Raw genomic sequence first — 17,932 nt, forward strand, 5'->3', positions numbered from 1 at the left:
ACTATACTTTGATGGCAGATGTCTAGGAAAGAAGGACTGGGGCATGTTGAATTCTTTTCAACCCAAATTGATTATATTTATCTTCAAAAAGTTGCTTATTTTGTTCACCTTAAAACCAACACACTTTTAGCTGAGATTAGTGTACATGGGAAGTCAGAAGGAATATGCATTGATATCTGATCCACTAACAATAGTTATCTAAATGATTGATTTTTTTTTTTTTTGTAGCTTATGTAGAGTGCCATGTATGGTTTATAATCTCAATCTAGCATGTCTGAATGAAAAGACACTACTGTACTCTTGGAAGAATATACAAACATCTTGTTCCTTGTTGTATGTATACACCACTGAGCCACTGTGCTGTATTATCGACGTTTTCTAGCCACTTTTATGCAGATTTGCTAAAACTTCAGCATTTACATATAATGCTACATTTGATGTAATTCGTTGTGTGGAAAAAACGACTACAATGACCTTTATTGCTTTATCTTTGTTGTTCTCAATTTATGGTAATATTTCTCAGATTCTCCAAACTCATATTTCATAGATATATGATTTAAGAACTTTTATCATTCATACCTGGGCATGTGATGGAGGCAAACCCCTTCGTATGTAAACTCCAAACAAGGCATCTTTTCCTAATGATATGTTAAATTTTAAGAACTGTGGCTGGGTAACATGGATATGTGATCGCCAAAACACCCCTGCTGGTACTTCTTGGGTGATCCGACGGCCAATTTCCACTTCTCCATTGTCTATGCTGCTGTTTCTTGTATTAGTCCAAGGTCCTGCAAGAGAAAAACAATAATTTTATTTCTCAATTTGGACTGTATGATAAAAGGGACAGCCCAATCTGCATCACAGAGAGCATCATGCATTATTTCTAGGAAGGAAGTCCTCAAGGATTTTTGAAATGCATTACCCTGACTTTCATCTTGACTTATTACCTCTGAAGAGGAAAGTTGAATGGTTCTATACCCATCAGATTGCAGTTGAATAAGATGTATACTCATCAAAACCAACCTTTACTAAACACATCAAAGTTCCCAAGCCGCTAATCATATACAATATTGTATCCATATCTATTAAAAAAAGTTCCATTTTAAGCAAATGCAAATTGTGATAGTTACGACATGCATTATTTTCTCAAAAGGATATGGAGGTTATATATTTTCAGAAGTATTTAATTTTGCACTTTTATCAACCTTAAGAATTGGTTTTGAGTAGAAAACTTAGAATAGTTCTGAAGCCAATTAACTGGTTTGTGTTACTTCCTTAAGGTAATAGTTCTACTATATTGTAGAAGAGAAGAATGTATGGTACTGTGCTTCTTAGGCCGCATTCACACAGCCATTTTGGGGACATATATCTGGTCGCAAGTTTCCCTCTGGATCCGTCCCCATAGACATCCCCATGTCCCCACAAAAAAGCTAGAGCAGTCTCTATATTTAATCGTAAGAACTATTTACTATGGAGAGAGGAGGCGTGAGCAGCACTCATCCCTCCTCCTCTCCAGCGTGCAAACGTTGGTGTGCATTAACCTTGAAATAAAGAAGTGCCAGCCCTTTGTTGTGCTGCCAGTTTCGGAGCCCGACATAAGTGATTATGTACTGCACAATTATTTCCCATGTTAAAGGGAACCTGTCACCAGGGACCTCATTTTTCACTAAACACAGATTGTAAAAGCCCATGACACCTGCAGTGCAATAATGCCTCTCTGCCTTTTCTAAGCATTTGTATTACAACATAATTGTGTGTTATAACTTACTCTTGCATGCTGACAAAATCCTGGGGTAGTCACAGGGGCTGGACTTTGGTTTGGATGCATTTAAAAAAACAACATGTGACTTGTCTGAGCTTCAGGCTGACTCCATGTTTGTGCTCCTGTACAGCTTGCCCCTCCCCCACTGATGTCAGACTGACCAGGCTGTGACCTCTGAGAAGAAGCAGGAGGAGGATATAGACAGGTGGGGGCCAAGCTCTGAGGAGTGAGTAACACAGACAAGGCACATGTTGTTTTTTGAAATGCATCTAAACCAGAGTCCAGCCCCTGTGACTACACCAGGATTTTGTCATGGAGCAAGAGTAAGTTATAACTCACAATTATATTGTAATGCAAATGCATAGAAAAGGCAGAAAGGCAGATAAGCTTCTGCAACCTGTCTTTAGTGAAAAATGAGGTCCCTGGTGACAGGTTCCATTTAAAGTAATTGTCACCTGCTGGCCACCACACAATCACTTTGTGGATTGATAGGATTGATGCCTAATGACAGAATCGCAAAAATGCTCTGAAGGTTTGATATTCAGATTTAACTTATAGGGAAATAGTCCCATTACTTGCACAACATACACTCATATGACATATACCATACAAATATTTATCTATATATTTTATTAATATTAAGAACTGACAACTTACGCATAGCTCCAAGTACAGTGACTGTGATAATCTTATATTTGTTATTCATTCTAAAATCAACTTTTTACAATTAGCCAGAAGGGCTCTAGGGGAGCATTTCCAGAACCCCTCCATGGTGCAGCTTCACATGCTGTTACACTGTCTCTCCTCCACCTGCTCAACTTACTCCCTCCCTCGTCCTGATGTAATCTCACAGCAGCCGAGGAAGTTCCAGCACACAGTGGAAGGGGGAAGAACTGAGGGAGGGTGAGACAGTGAAACAGACTGGTAACACCACAGGGGCTCTGGTAACACCTAAAGGAGCTCTTCAAGCTCATTAGCATAATTTTTAAACTTAATTTGAGAAGGAGGGAAGCCATGGATTACAAATAAACCGTAAGAAGATTACCACAGTTGCCTGGATCTATGGCTAAGTGTCCCTGGTTTATCATATTTGATTTTGATGGTAAATTTCCTTTAAACTATTTTAATCTCCAAAATTCAATATCTTCTAGCTTGTTTTTCTAAGTTAAGAATCGTGTTCCAATGAACAAGTGTAATAAACAGCGACAGACAAGTCGGCAAACCACCCAGTGCTCTTTCATTCCTCTATAATGTGAAAAGGATATTAAATATATTAACAAGGATGAGTGAGTGTGGAAATATTAACCTTGCTGTGAATCAGATTTTCACAGATCTGTTTGTCCCATTTTATAGCTTCATAGTCTAATACATTTTATATATTTTTTTTCTATTAAAAACTCATCTTAAACTAAAATCTGTGAAGGCAAGAGATACTTGATAAGAGGACTGGGCTGAAAGGCTCGATGTGAAGCTCATTTCACAGTGATGGAAATATACACTGCAGACTTCATTCAAAAGCTTAAATTTAGAAGTCACTCTTCTATTAAACCATGTCCAGCATCAGGTACTAGAGAAGAGCACCATGAAATCTGACTTTAGTTGATAACGTCAGTGGAAAAGTCACTGTTCTATATTCTTCTATAGACAATATTATGCAGATGTGATATATTAAGCTTGAATGTGTCTTTATTGAGTATATTGCGTGAGCTGATGGCCTCTCAATTAACTAATACCCTTGTATATCTTATGTCATTTTTAGAATACTTGACCATTTCTTTCTTCTGCACCTCCAATATACTACATAAAATACACAAAAGGAAGCATGTTACTGCTTCTTTATTTCTCTCCACAGGGTATTACTTATTTTAACTTCTTGAGATATCTTACTCTTTTCAGGAACGTCTGTCGGCTTCCCTTCACTGTCCAAGAGCTCTCAAGAACATGCTGACATTTTATAGAAGATCCTTTTGAAGATGTTGTCAGAGAAGTCATTCTGCATTGCCTGTTTATATGGCGTAGACACCACACACTGCTGACACCTTCCTTCTAATAAATGGTCAGTGGTGGGCTCATACAAAGTATTAGTAAGACGTTTAGATGGTAGACAGGCCTAATGATTTCCTACTGTATGGAGTGAGATAATGTTCCTTCTACAACTTAAATGGGTTGTCCAAGGCTAAGAAAAAAAATATTGAGGGGGCCTGGGGGTGGGGCTGCATAAAAAAATAAACTTGTATTTACCTCCTTAGTCCCTCCGCGGCCTCTCCGTGGTATGCCCCTGTTCGTTTACAGGGGCACTTAAGCTTTGCTCTTGCAGCTTCTGTCTGGTCGGGCGTTCCCACCCATTACCATGTCCCAGCAACTGATACATTGCTTGGAATGCCAACAGGTGGATGTGCCCGGCTGGCCGGAAGCTGCAAGAGGGGAGCTTCCGTCCCCCTGTAAGCAAAACCGGGCCATGGCATGGAGAGAAAGTGGAGTGGGACACCGGGAGGAACGAGAAGTTGAGTACTTGTTTATTTTTTTAATGCAGCCCCACACCTGGCCACCTCAATATTTTTCTTAGTCTTGGACAACCCCATTTAATCTCCTGACTACAGAAGAGTAAAAATTGTGAGTGAAATCAGCTATGTTTATATTCCAGGTTTCTTAGCAGAAAATAGGTATTTTGGAATGTATTAATTGATGGCTCTGTGCATAAATTAATGGGTTGCTAGAGCTGCATATATAAATTACGAGGGGTGCTAATGCAGTATATGTAAATACAGGCAGTCCCCGGATTACATACAAGACAGGTTCTATAGGTTTGTTCTTAAGTTTAAATTTGTATGTAAGTCGGAACTAATTTTTTTTGGTTTCTGTGACAATTGGATTTTAAAAATGTTGGATTGTCACAAGAACCAGGATTAACAATAAAGTTTAATTACAGACACCATTGATAACTGTTATAGCTGTTTACTATAGCCTAGTGCTAAAGTACAGTAAATTACCCATTACTAGAGATCCGCTTATAACTAGGGGTCATCTGTAAGTTGGGTGTTCTTAAGTAGGGGACCAGCCTGTATTTAACAAAGGGTCACTGTTGATGTTTATACATGAATTGTGGTGCTGTTGCTGGATGTAAAATATATAGGGCATGCCATATGTAGATTAGGGGACACTACAACTAGGAGTTGTATGTTTTTAAACATGATCAATTACATAGATTAATTAGGAAAAACCTGCATATACATAAATTATTTTTCACGCTATATATAATTGCATGTGGCCCTGTGCATAAAAAGTGGCTAGCACTGTTTATAATAAAATTAATTTGAGGGTCAGCAAGTTGCTAAATATAATTCTGTATGTAATTAATTTATAGGGGATTCTGTATGTTATATAATTAATGTTGTCAAATATGTTAAATTTGAGGAATATATATATATATATATATCTCACAGAGTGTGGCAGCACTCAAGACACGGCTGAGAACAACTCAGGTGCACATCCCACCACCTAGGCAGCACTCCGAGATTCAAAATGTGGCAAAAAACATACTCGTTTATTCACACATGTGTCATGCCTTGTGAATAAACGAGTACGATTTTTGCCACATTTTGAATCTCGGAGTGCTGCCATTTTTTCGTGTTTATATATATATATATATATATATATATATATATATATATATATATATATACTTAAGAACACCCAACTTACAAGGTGACCCCTAGTTACAAACGGACCTCTGGGAGTTGTTGTAGTTTACTATACTTTAGCCTTAGGCTACAATGATCAGCTGTAACAGTTATGAGAGGTGACTGCAATTAAAAGGGTATTCCAGGAATATGAACGTCTGATACAAAAACCCATGATGATATAAATAAATTAATATAACAAAACTCAATGTCATTAGTCACAAAATGGAACTTTAATAGTTTGATTTTAAGATTTACAAAATTTATGGTCTCTCTATAGTAGGTGGAGTTATCACCAAGATGGCTGCCACTGGAAACTACAAGTTCCATGAATCTTTAGTTCTCAGTAACTCCTCCTACCTCTTATGCTCTGCACCCAGTGATGATCTAACAGACTTTCTTGCTCTGTTACCATAGTAATGATGCGTAACTGCCATAATTTCACATCTCCACAACACTGGCCATACTGGATGCACTGCAACCAACCAACTACAGCCAAACCCAGTGGTCCTCACATGACCTGCCCAGGCAAGTGCAGGACATGTCATGTGGACATGTGACCAGCGGCCATCTTCTGTCCTGTGTCTGCTCTGCAAGGAGGAAATCAACGGACTGATTAAAGGGCCTGTAGCATTTTAATTCTCCATTACATTGCATGTCCACAGCATTTTTCTGCTAAGGGGAGCAAAATTTTAAATAACAACTAATAACATATCAGCTTATATTTTGCGTACCCATTTTTATATGAATTCTGTTTATTCATGGTATATCCCTTATTGTTAATCCTAGTTCTTATGACAACCCAGCATTTTTAAAATCCAATTGTCACAGAGACCAATAAAATTCTGGCTGGGGTTACAATTATAAAATATACAGTCTGACTTACATACAAATTCAACTTAAGAACAAACCTACAAAACCTATCTTGTACATAACCTGGGGACTGCCTGTGTGTGTTTTATATTTAAAGAGGTTTTCCCACAAAACAAGTTACCTGCTAATCGTGGGGGTCTCGGTGAAGCTGGTTGCACATGGCCGGGCTTAACCTCACTCTTTATGGAACAGGGAGATTACTGAGCTCCCTATTTGGCAATCTCCATCACCTTCATAGAGATGATCGGGGCAGCCCGACCATGTGTGATAGGCTGCTCCACTTACCTCAGGGTGCGACAGATGGGCCCTAACTTGTTTTGTGGGAAAACCCCTTTGAGGGGGAACTGTGTATATTCTTATTCAGTGGGTACTTATAGTATTTATTATGCACTGTACAGTTTTCCATAGAAGTATAAAATATAACAAATTGAGGAAGTTAAAGTATATATGTGATTTATGTGAGGAGCACAGCAAAATCACTTATGGTTTCAGGAGCATTGGTGGCGATTTATAACCTGATTACTTTTACTGCGTTTTGAGACTAATTTGTCTAAGTGAGACAAAAAAAGTCTCAAAAATAGTACGAGGAGAACACACAAAGTTGATATAAATCCCAAAAGTGTTGGGATGAGCTGCAAGTAGCTGAAAACATTTTACTCATCTTAAACTAATCCAGCAACACAAGTAACTTTGCGCTGTTTTGTTACATTATGACTATTACCATATTACATGGTTCTGTTTAATAAAAAAAATATAATGTCACTGTTTTAATGCTTAAATATCTACAGATCTTCAGCTATTTAAATAGGCCCCTACCCCCCAAAAAAAACTACAAAAACATAAAAAAAAATACATTTGGTTAAGTATTTGGTAAAAAATAAGGTTTGTTTAAAAAAAAGAGAATTGTGTTTAGAGATGAAGAAAATAACAATTCTAATCATTCAAAACATAAAAGGAATTGGTTAATACAGTAATAAAACATTTGAACCATTCAAAAATACTGTCTGGCTTCTCAAGATACTAAGTAAATAAAGAATGTTGTTATGTGACAGAATATCACATACTAAAATAAACAGAAAAAAATATTTGCAGTAAAGAATAGTTGATGTTCTGGTTTATTCCCTGCCTCTATTTACTATGTTGGTAATTGTGGCGCTGTAATTGAATACTGTGTGCGAACAGACCACAGATTGTTTATGTGTCGTTTTGGTCTGAGAGGCACAAACACACAGTACGAGATGAAAATACCCAAGGTGACTGTTAGTTATTGGAATAGCTCGTGTAGAAGGCACAGCTGTTGACTTTCGCTGATTCACAAAACCAAGCTTTGTTACATTACATCCAATTTTTTAAAGCACACAGATATGTAAATCCTACTAGCCCTCAAGCATACGGGCTGCTGTCAGGAGCTTAGGTTTTTTGGAAGTTTTTTCAGCTGTTCTTAGTAATGATTTTACAGTAAAGACAAAAATAAAAAGCAAAATATATATTAAATATCAGCAGTGAGGATATTGTGTGTATAAACCTTTGAGTGCTGGAAACAACATGCCTTTTGGGTTGGATGTATTGATAGGATGTGTATAGAGGGGCATATTGTGACATATGAAGATGAAATACTGGCCTAGATATATCATGCCTTGTGCATTAGTATTTGCCCTTTTCTGGTAATGCACAAATGAAAAAAATGGGCACAGCGGGCACAAAGTGGGCCAAGCTGTTCACTGTACCTGCGCCCAAAAAACTGCCACAGTTTGTATGTGAAATCTTGACTGTATACATTTTAAATACATCCAAATTGGATAAAAGTTTAGAAACTCTTAGTAATTCTGTCTTGTTCCACACCGGTAACACCAATATTTAAGACTGGCGAACAACACCCCAGACCTAATACATAAACCCTACTGTACTTATGTAATGTAGCTGAAAAATGTTTCTGCGCCTTTCCTCTTGATCTTTGAATAAGTAAGTTGTACATTTAGACCCCATACCAGACCCGCATAGACCTATAAAATCTAATATAATAATATACTAATAGACAACCTTTTAATTATCAGACCCATGTATATCTTTTATGGAAACAAAAAATAATATTTACTGTATACTTGAGTATAAGCCGACCCGAGTATAAGATGAGACCCCTAATTTTAACACAAAAAACCTGGAAAAACCTATTGACTCGAGTATAAGCTGAGGGTGGAAATGCATTAGTCACAGCCCCCCCCAGTATATAGCCAGCAAGCTCCCTGCAGTATGTAGCCAGCAAGTCCCCTGTAGTATATAGCCTGCCAGCCCCATTATGCTTACCAGTCTTAGTGGCCTTGTTGCTTAAAGGTAACCTGTCACCAGGGACCTCATTTTCACTAAAGACAGGTTTCAGAAGTCCATTACAGATGTATTGCAAATATTCCTTTCTGCATTTTCTAAGCATGTTTTTATAACAATATAATTGTGTTATATAACTTACCTTGCACCATAAAAAAACCTCCGTTTAGTCACAGGGGTTGAGCTTTGGCTTCCATGCATTTAAAAATCAACATGTACTTTGTGTGTGCTGCTCACTCTTTAGCTCTTAGTCCCCATCTTTGTGCTCCAGTACAGCTCCTCCCTCTCCCACTGATGTCATCTCACCAGGCTGTGAGCTCTGTGAAGGAGCAGGAGGGAGGAGCTGTACGGGAGCACAAAGGTGATGGAGAAGTGAGCACGACACTCAAGGCACATATTGTTTTTTGAAATGCATCCAGACCAAAGCCCAACCCCTGGGTCTACACAGAGGATTCTGTCAGGGTGCAAGGTAAGTTATAACACACAATTATAGTGTAATGCAAATGCTTAGAAAAGGCAGAAAACCATATTTGCAATGCACGTGTGATGGGTTTTTGCAACCTGTCTTAAGTGAAAATGAGGCTCCTGACACGGGCAATACTCACACAATCAATAATATAGCTATAGTAGTCACAGTTGTGTGTGACCCAGAGTGGCACTTAAGCCAATGTCATCTCCTTTGACATGTAGATATTTAGGTAACATAAAAACTGCATTAATTTCCTTTGCACTGCAAGTTGTGAGGACAAGCTCTCAGACGTGGCAAGCAGCATGATGTTGCATGCTGAGCTCTAAGACTATGGGCACTGTGGTGTTCCTTATAGTCAATACATAAATTTTTTGGTTTTATACACATATACTTCTATACAATGCCTACTACCATAGTGTTTACTTTAGTTTGTTCAATTGTCTTAATTTCTTATGGAAGGGGGATTTGTTAGCACACAACAATATGAAAATATTATAGATTTCATAGCAATAAAAAAAACTGTGGTATTTGTTTTATTAATTTATTGTGTATTAGAATGGCAAAGGGGAAGAAAATGTATTTCTTGATAAAAAAAAGATAAGCTTTTGTTTATGAAGTACTGGAATTTGGTCTCCAATAGCTTCTACCAAGCAGGTAGCATCATCCAATTAGATGTGTTGGGGAGCCATATTGTGAGACTGGATTATTTCCCAACATTCAGAGGACATTCCAATACATCTAAAATGTGAATATGCCGTAATTGCACAATAACTATGCTGGAGATAGCTGTGCACTGCACTTTTTTGGATAAGGACACCGTGTCCTTTGGCGATTTCTACCCATTGCTTACATAAAGACTTACGTTGGTGAGACCTTATATGAAAAGTATTTAAGTGGTTGCTAATGTTCTCCCCAACCATTTTCAGCTCAGGATGTGATTTGGTTTTACATTAACCCATGCAAACAACCTCTTTCTACACATAATCACTTTCAAACACTCTGTCCAAACAACATTAGTAAACTCTGGTATTTCCCAGCATCTGTTATGTTGGTCCAAAAGGACAGTCTGTTTCTGTTGGAGATGTTCTCTTAATGGCCTATTTAAAGACCTGCGGGAAGAGGTACAGATTAGTGGTAAAGTAGAGCAGATGCTTTTAGGAAGGGGAAAAAGTAATTTGCTCACATACATGCTGAGGGCAATTATAAATGAGACAATCTAAGAAGGTTAGTGAGGAGAGGAATGGAGACATCAAGATCAAATCTGTAATATTTTCTATTATTTAAAATGTTTTGTCAAATCATTTCATTTGTATAAATATTTGCCTCAATTTATTATCTTCCTGACAAGATAACAATTTGCAAAATCATTTTGTTATGTCTCGGTCTCTTAACTGGCAAACAGTTATAAAATCATTTGTGAATAAAAACAAAAAAAAGTTGAAAAAAATGCAGATTTGAATAGAACAGCAATGCATCCGTATTCCCATTTTCCACATTTCTATGCCACATTTCTATCTGGTATTTGTGCAGTAGCACTGTGATCACTTGCCCACAGTGGGGCAGATTGAACACTAATGAGCCATCAATTTCCTTATTTTTGTGTCTATCCTAGTAAGAAGCTTTTGGGGGCAATTCTTTCTCCATAGTTTTACACACAGTATCCCAAGGGAAAGTTCTCCTTTAGAAGCAAATAGGTAGCTGCCGTATTTGTCAATATTAAACCTGTTAAGAGTCTTGACAGATTTCTTAAAGGGCAGCTACCACCAGGATGAAGTAATGTATGCAAATGAGCCTGGGGGGCTCTAGGCTCCATAGGAGTTAATGGAGCCTGGAGCCCCTCAGGCTCATTTGCATACAGTATTTCAACCTAGTGGTAGATGTCCTTTAAGGATTATACCCTACATTGTTTAGGAAAAAAACTGCGGTTTGGCTACAATCCCCAGTTACATTCTAAGGCTCTGTAATGGAACACACATTGACCTACAGATTCCAGAAATAGGACCTCAATACCTATGTGTAGTACATAGTATATGGAATTATGGGTAGTGAGTGCATAACTAGCATTTCTATATAAAAATATAGGAATACTGGTCTTCAAAAGAACACTCGCAGGTGTGCACCACCAGTAAGGAATAAAGTAAATTTTAGAGGGGAAAGGGGGAGAAGAGGGAAAGCATGTGTGTAAATGATAGCCTTTATTAAATGAATGACCTTCCAATTCCAATGAAGATCAGTGCTTTGTAACACAATAAAAGTATGGTCTACCTCTGCAGAGTAAGGGGTGGCCCCTGGATGACTTTCACAATTACCCCCTAGCTGTACTAAGTCTTCTGGGTAATGTGCCAGGAGATGTGAATTCAATGGGATAGAAGAAGGGATCAGTAGTTTGGCTTTACTAATAATAATGCAAACGAGTTCCCTTGGTACATTGAGGGTCCCACTGTAGAATAGGGACAGTACAATTGAGAGATAGAAAGATTCATTGCTCACCTGTATCCCTCACAATAGCTGGTAACAAGCCTTGTGCCTGTACAGCCGTAACCCACTAGGCAGAGACGATCCCTCCGCCCTCTTATCACATGACCGGTTGACGCTGAATGGTCTCATTCTGCTGATGGTCGCATTTCTTTGAAAAATTCTGGCATGAACTGCACTACATTCATAGAAGGGAGTCTTTCATTATAGGTAGACGCTGTTGGCATTACTAAAGTAAAGACGAGCTGCTGACCCCTTCTTCTTTCCCGTTGACCTCCCTTATCCTCGCTGACTGCACAGTAACCAAGAGAACTTAACCATATAAATGAAAGGGTATGTCTAAGCTAAAACCATTTCTAATATCCATAAAATTGGCTCCCAATATCAGCATAGAATAGCAAGGGGTACTTATGAAAGTTATCCAAGCAACCCTCCCCCCTTACTCTGCAAATAAATCCCTGAATGTTACAGAGCACCAATCTGCAGTGGCAACCCATAATTTTACTGTGTTACAAAGAACTGACATTCATTGGAATTGGAGGGTCATCCCTCTTCATGTTAACATTTATTTAATTGAGGTTATTTTTTACACTTTGTGATTTTCCATATCTTCCCCTTTTTCCCTTGATAATTTGAATAACAAACATAACCATATACATTACAGGGTATATCTAGGCTAAACCTTTTGATAACCTGTCCATAAAATTGTTTGGGGTACAGCACCCTGCACCGATATAGATCAGCAGTTCATAACCAGAGAATGGCGCGGCACGGTGGCTGAGTGAGTAGCACTTCTGCCTTGCAGCACTGGGGTCCTGGGTTTGAATCCCACCAAGGGCCAACATCTGCAAAGAGTTTGTATGTTCTTTCCGTGTTTGGGTGGGTTTTCTCCGGGTACTCCGGTTTCCTCCCACACTCCAAAACATACTGTTAGGTTGTTTAGATTGTGAGCCCCAAGGGGACAGGGACCAATTTGACATGCTTTGTGCAGCACTGCGTAATCTTTGTGCGCTATATAAATAAAGAATTAATAGAACAGAAAACAGACATTTTCGTGTAGTGGTCAGAATAGGTTACTGCAAATAAGTGCTTTTTCTTCTGAATGGAAGCTAAGCTGCAGTGACTCTTCGTCTGTTTATCAGCTGCTCTGTAGATGTGGAGGTGTTGGACCCATGTTAATTTGGTATTCATATTTTACTCCGAGAAAGCCCCTTTAAGGGCATTACTTCACAGTGGTAAATATGATAATTTCCATTAATACTACTAGACCGACAACTTAAGCCAATTTATTGCATTGATTTGAAACTCATAGCTTGAAAAGTGGATCTGGGATATGTAGCTTGCATATGGAAGGTCATGGAATGTGCTGAGAAGGCACTTTTTAATAGAAAGCCTAGCTACATCACCTAATACTTGCAATATTCACAAGGGTGCATATTAGCATGTAATAACCGTAAACTATGGGCAATATTTGTTTTACCATGTTGCTGCTTCTGTTATAGAACCCGGAGCTGTAGATAAGCTAATATTCTAATAAAAGTTATGGAAGCTCAATAGGTACAGATCTCCTTTAAAGAAGAAAGACTTTCAGGACAAAACAGGCAGGTCAATTTGGCTTTAGCTGTAGTCAATACATGATCCTATGGCAACAAAACCTATATAACCTTGCTTTGACTTTCTTAGATGTAGTATCACTAAGTGTTGAGTGTGTTGCTGGGCATATTTAACAATATTAAAGCTAGACATACATTTTTTCTTAAAAATCTAAAAGCTACATAAGCAGAAGCAATAATGTACGGATTAGAAATATAAATCTGCATTATGCTGTTTTAAGATTGGGTAATAAACTTTAAATATGGGAATTAAACTGACACAGCAGATATTTTGCTATCTCATCCCCATCAGTCGTGAAGATATGATACTCTTATTATTATTTACATCTAAGTCTGAACACACTCAAAAATAATGCGGAAAATGTCGCCTGCCCTTATCATTTTGTGAGAATATCATCAATCAGCATGTGCTTCAGCATTTTATCAGCTAAGGCTGGTATATGTATGCTGCCAGTGGCTCCAGTGTATATTGTTTACTGGTGTTGTAATAAACAGACTGTGCCAATAACTACTTGTGCATGTGGCCGCTACTCAGGGGACAGATTTGCACCAGTCAGAATGAGGCAAAATTGTCTATGGTCACATACAACTTTTTATGCTTGTGGAGAAGTAATGTAGTTTAAGCAGAGCTGTGTGTGTAATTTGGCAGATGTGCTCTGTTAGATATCATCGTGATTTTCTATGGGACCACAGCTAAAACCATAACAGAAAAGACCAACTTATTCATATAGCGCCTACAGATAACGCTGCGCTGCACAGAGCTTGCCAAATCAGTCCCTGTCCCCAATGGAGGTCACAATCTAATCAACCTACCAGTTTTTTTGGAGTGTGGGGGGAAACTGGATGACAAATCCGGGCCTGCTACACCTAGGCATAACTTAATTCACCACAGTCACAATATGGAATCTGTTAGAGGTAAAACCTGAAGACCAAATGCAAAATGTGAACCGAATTATCATCGATAATATTTCTTTTACATGGCAGCAGGGTATTGCAGGTCCTTTATTAAACATGGCCCAGAAAGGACAGCTTTGTAAACAAATCTTTAGACCAAATTGTGGTAATCCTTACCTATACTGTACACTAATTTTGGTCATACCATACAAGGATTTTGATAGGCTTCTATGCAGAACTTTCTACAGTCTATTAAGAGTAGTCATAAGCGGACCCACTGAGTGGATTTTAAAATTCTGTTTGGATATCAAACCCAGACACCAACCAGTAACACACAAAGTCACCAACGGCATTAAAACTACTGACGGCTACACTCCAGATGACGTAATTGGGGAGCACCAATCCTATCGAAAAAGGTGGCGGCTGGCATCAACAGCAGGCTGGAGCAAGAACTGCAGTAATATAAATGGTGCAGGAGACATTGCCAGAACCATTTAAAGAGTTAACAACCTTGTTAAGTGCCAGCACAGATTGGGGTGTTAACTACACAGTCAAGTTGAGCCAAACCAAGCTCTAGCCATGAACCTCCAATGAAGCTTGGGCTCAGGTTCGGGGACCCAAACCCACAAATTTTAGTACACATATGAACTTTGTGGTTTGGGTCTGCTAAACACTAATTGAGACACTAGTGCAGCCTATAGCCATTACTATTCAACTCCATGCCATGTGTTTTTATGGGGCAGGCAAGTAATCTACAGTTTGACATGGATTATTGTTGGGTTAAAAAAAGATTGGGTATGTTATGATTGCTGATAGACCCAATGTTTTTTGTGACTTGGACAGTCGGTTCATACAAGGAGCTGTGGAAACCACAGCTGTCCATGTTGAATCATTGGATAGCATACTGTACAGACAAAACAGATGTACAGGTAGCATTATGGAAACAGAGACCTGTGTACAGAGAGCTGTGCAGGATTGTTAATTCAATTCTATTACTTTATCAAGTATTGGGCAAGTATGGTGAAGTGGAAACTTTATTAGTTAAAATTGCATAGGCTTTGTGGTGTGCGCCATGCTTTGTATTTCCAAATATTATCTGTCAGGGTAGTTAGGAGATCCCATACACATAGTATAAGACTGTTATGTGTCACATTGTATTACATAATATAACTGAGCTTATGACCAGGGTTCACAATAATGGCAATAGGCCAAGAAACACAAAAAATGGGAAACACAAAGGACGGCGCCTCGGGTGATAACGTTTGGTTATGGATGACGATTCAATGGAGAATAGAGGGTGCTCACCTGTTAGATTCTTGGTTCATAGACATATAGAATAGGATAGAATCCCAAGTTCCAGGCGATGAGGTATCAGGATGCGATGGCCAGTTTCTTGTGTGTGTGTATATATATCTGTATGGTATACTTCTAGGGTTTATATACTATATATGCAGCTCTCACAACTCAGAAGCGCCGGGGTCCCAAAAGGGTCCGGAAGTACAAGGGAAAAAAGACAAAAAAAATTTTGCAAAATTAATTAATGTGGGGCGCTAATAGTAATATTTACCCAAAAATTTAAATGTTCCAGTTATTAAGCCATATATTTAGGTCATAAGAATAATTTATTAAAGCTAAAAGTAAAGGATACCTATAAAATGGTCCAAATAACACGTTTCGGGTTGCAGACCTTTTATCAAATTCAGGACACATATAAATCGTATGTATAAAACGTTAACTCGTTTTGTGAAATCTTTTTTGTCTTTTTTCCCACAATAATGGCAGACTGGCCCACTAGTGAATTGAGAGGATGACATATGAGTGATGCAGCAGTACCTTGATTGTAATCAAATGGTAATAACCTAAGGCTACTCATATTCCTAATGCATGGGGTCCGAGTGTATATAAGTTGGTAAACTGTACATGAGGCTTTAAATCTACCACCTGGAAGGAGTGCTTTTAAGCCAAGCACACTTATATGCTGGTGTGTGCCTCCTAAAACAGAATCTATTCTTTTTTGCTAATACTAGCTCAGTTTTTCTCAAAAACCATTTCAAAATTATGCAAATGAGCATTAGGGACTCATGTCAGCTGATTTCCTCCCCCATTCAGCATTTCTCCCCATCTCCACCCTTTGAATGGAAACGCCTGTTAAGGAGGTGGCACTGGTTTCGGACGCCATCTTGACTACTGTCCGCCATCTTAGATACAGCGGCCACCTAGGGGGGGGGGGGGTATGCTGCCCTTTTAGAAGCTATAGAGTTAAATGTTTTAATTCAGCTATTTTTTCTCATTTAAACTGTTGTTTGCCTTTTCACAATATCCTTGGCATTTCTTACCGTCCTTCAGGCCTCTGTATTCTTGTTATTTATTTTGGTTATGAAGAAGCTTCTAGGAGCCATTGTGTAGATAAGCATGGCTGTAAACAAGGCCTAGTCATTTTTCCCAGAATGTGCTGGTACAAAACCATAATGGCCAATAGAATCTAAGTGTCTTATCAACACCCCAAATGCTGATCTTCATGTGTTAAAATATAGCGGTATTTGTTTGAAATAAACAGTTTGATTTGAGTGCATGGGAAGACCGACTGTGTTTTTCATTCACTCTGTCAGCTCGCTGCCGGCAGCTATCTCATCCTCCCTCAAAGGGTTAATTAGGACTCACCTTACAAAACTCAAGAGGGCTGTTGGGGCCCTGCATAAAAATCCCTGACACGCCCAATGAAGATGTGAATTATTAGCAGACAACAAAGCCATAAGTGGTTCCTGGGACAGGAGCCCCTGAGGATCATGTGCATAATTGTAATTGTAATGTGTTTTTCAAAAAAACTAAGCTATTAGAAGTGAAAAGAAGAATGGATACCCCTTCAAGAGGCACACAACAGTATGTAAGTGTGCTTGGTTTAGAAGGAATGCATCCATGTGGTAGATTTCCTTTAAAGTTGTAGATAGTTACATGCTTAATGATGCTTATTATGTAATAGAGGAAAGCTTTTTGCTTTGGCTGCTCCCATTTGCCTCTTTTTATGTATAATGTGTGTAATAAACATCCCAGCTTTGTATTCATACCTGCTTCTACATTCATTCACACACATTCAGCGTGTATGGATCTAACAGATGGTCATGCCTGGTTGATAATTGAAAGTAGATTGGAGCCAAAGTGGACTGAAGAGGACACACTGCAGCAAGAACTAGTTATTCTTGAACAAGCCATAGAATGTGCAGGAAACAGTGACAAGGTTGATGAGGACATTATGAATAATGTAGATGATGGCATTTGTTCAAGACTGGAGCATAGAGACTACAATGATACCAGAAATGACAGCAGATGCCATGAGATTGTGGCATTTGTCCTGCTTCTCATTAGTATAAATAGAAAATGGAGTAGATTTACAAGTTTAGACATATACCTAAGAAGCAAATCTAGAGGAAATCTACTGGACTGTGATGTCATGGCACCGGAAAATTGCTCGTATTTAGGTCCATTTTCTGAGAAAGAGTATTAATTGTAGCGAAGATGCCAAGCTGACGTAAATGGATTGTGTTTTAGCATTTATTACATGAGGATATTTGTAGCAAGACTCACATAAAACCGTCGTATTGTGACAATGAAGGAAATTTAATTGCAAAATGAAAAAAAAGATTTGGTTGGGAAAGTGTCTGTGGCTAGCAAACCTGTCAAACAGAACTACTTAAGTACATTTTCTGCATTTAAAGTAGGTGCAGAAACAGGGAGGCAATGCTGTAAAAATAGGTTAAGAAGATATTTTTCCCTTTTTAACACCAGACACGCATTTAATCATAATGAGATTAGCCATGTCCTGTAATGTAATACAGGTTAGAAAATT

At 38.4% G+C, this 17,932-nt stretch overlaps 1 protein-coding gene across 18 annotated transcripts in view; it reads right to left on the reverse strand.

The window, feature by feature from the left end:
* The window catches only part of TENM2 (teneurin transmembrane protein 2), a 1,545,179-nt gene that overhangs the window by 196,311 nt on the left and 1,330,936 nt on the right, over positions 1–17,932 (reverse strand). For all 18 annotated transcript variants that reach the window (XM_072145937.1, XM_072145941.1, XM_072145939.1 and 15 more), the window contains one exon: positions 580–788. In XM_072145937.1, the coding sequence (XP_072002038.1) occupies positions 580–788 (209 nt within the window). The remainder of the gene's footprint in view (positions 1–579; positions 789–17,932) is intronic.

Source organism: Engystomops pustulosus, chromosome 4 (assembly GCF_040894005.1).
Source record: "Engystomops pustulosus chromosome 4, aEngPut4.maternal, whole genome shotgun sequence".
In the NCBI taxonomy this organism is placed as follows: Eukaryota; Metazoa; Chordata; class Amphibia; order Anura; family Leptodactylidae; genus Engystomops; species Engystomops pustulosus.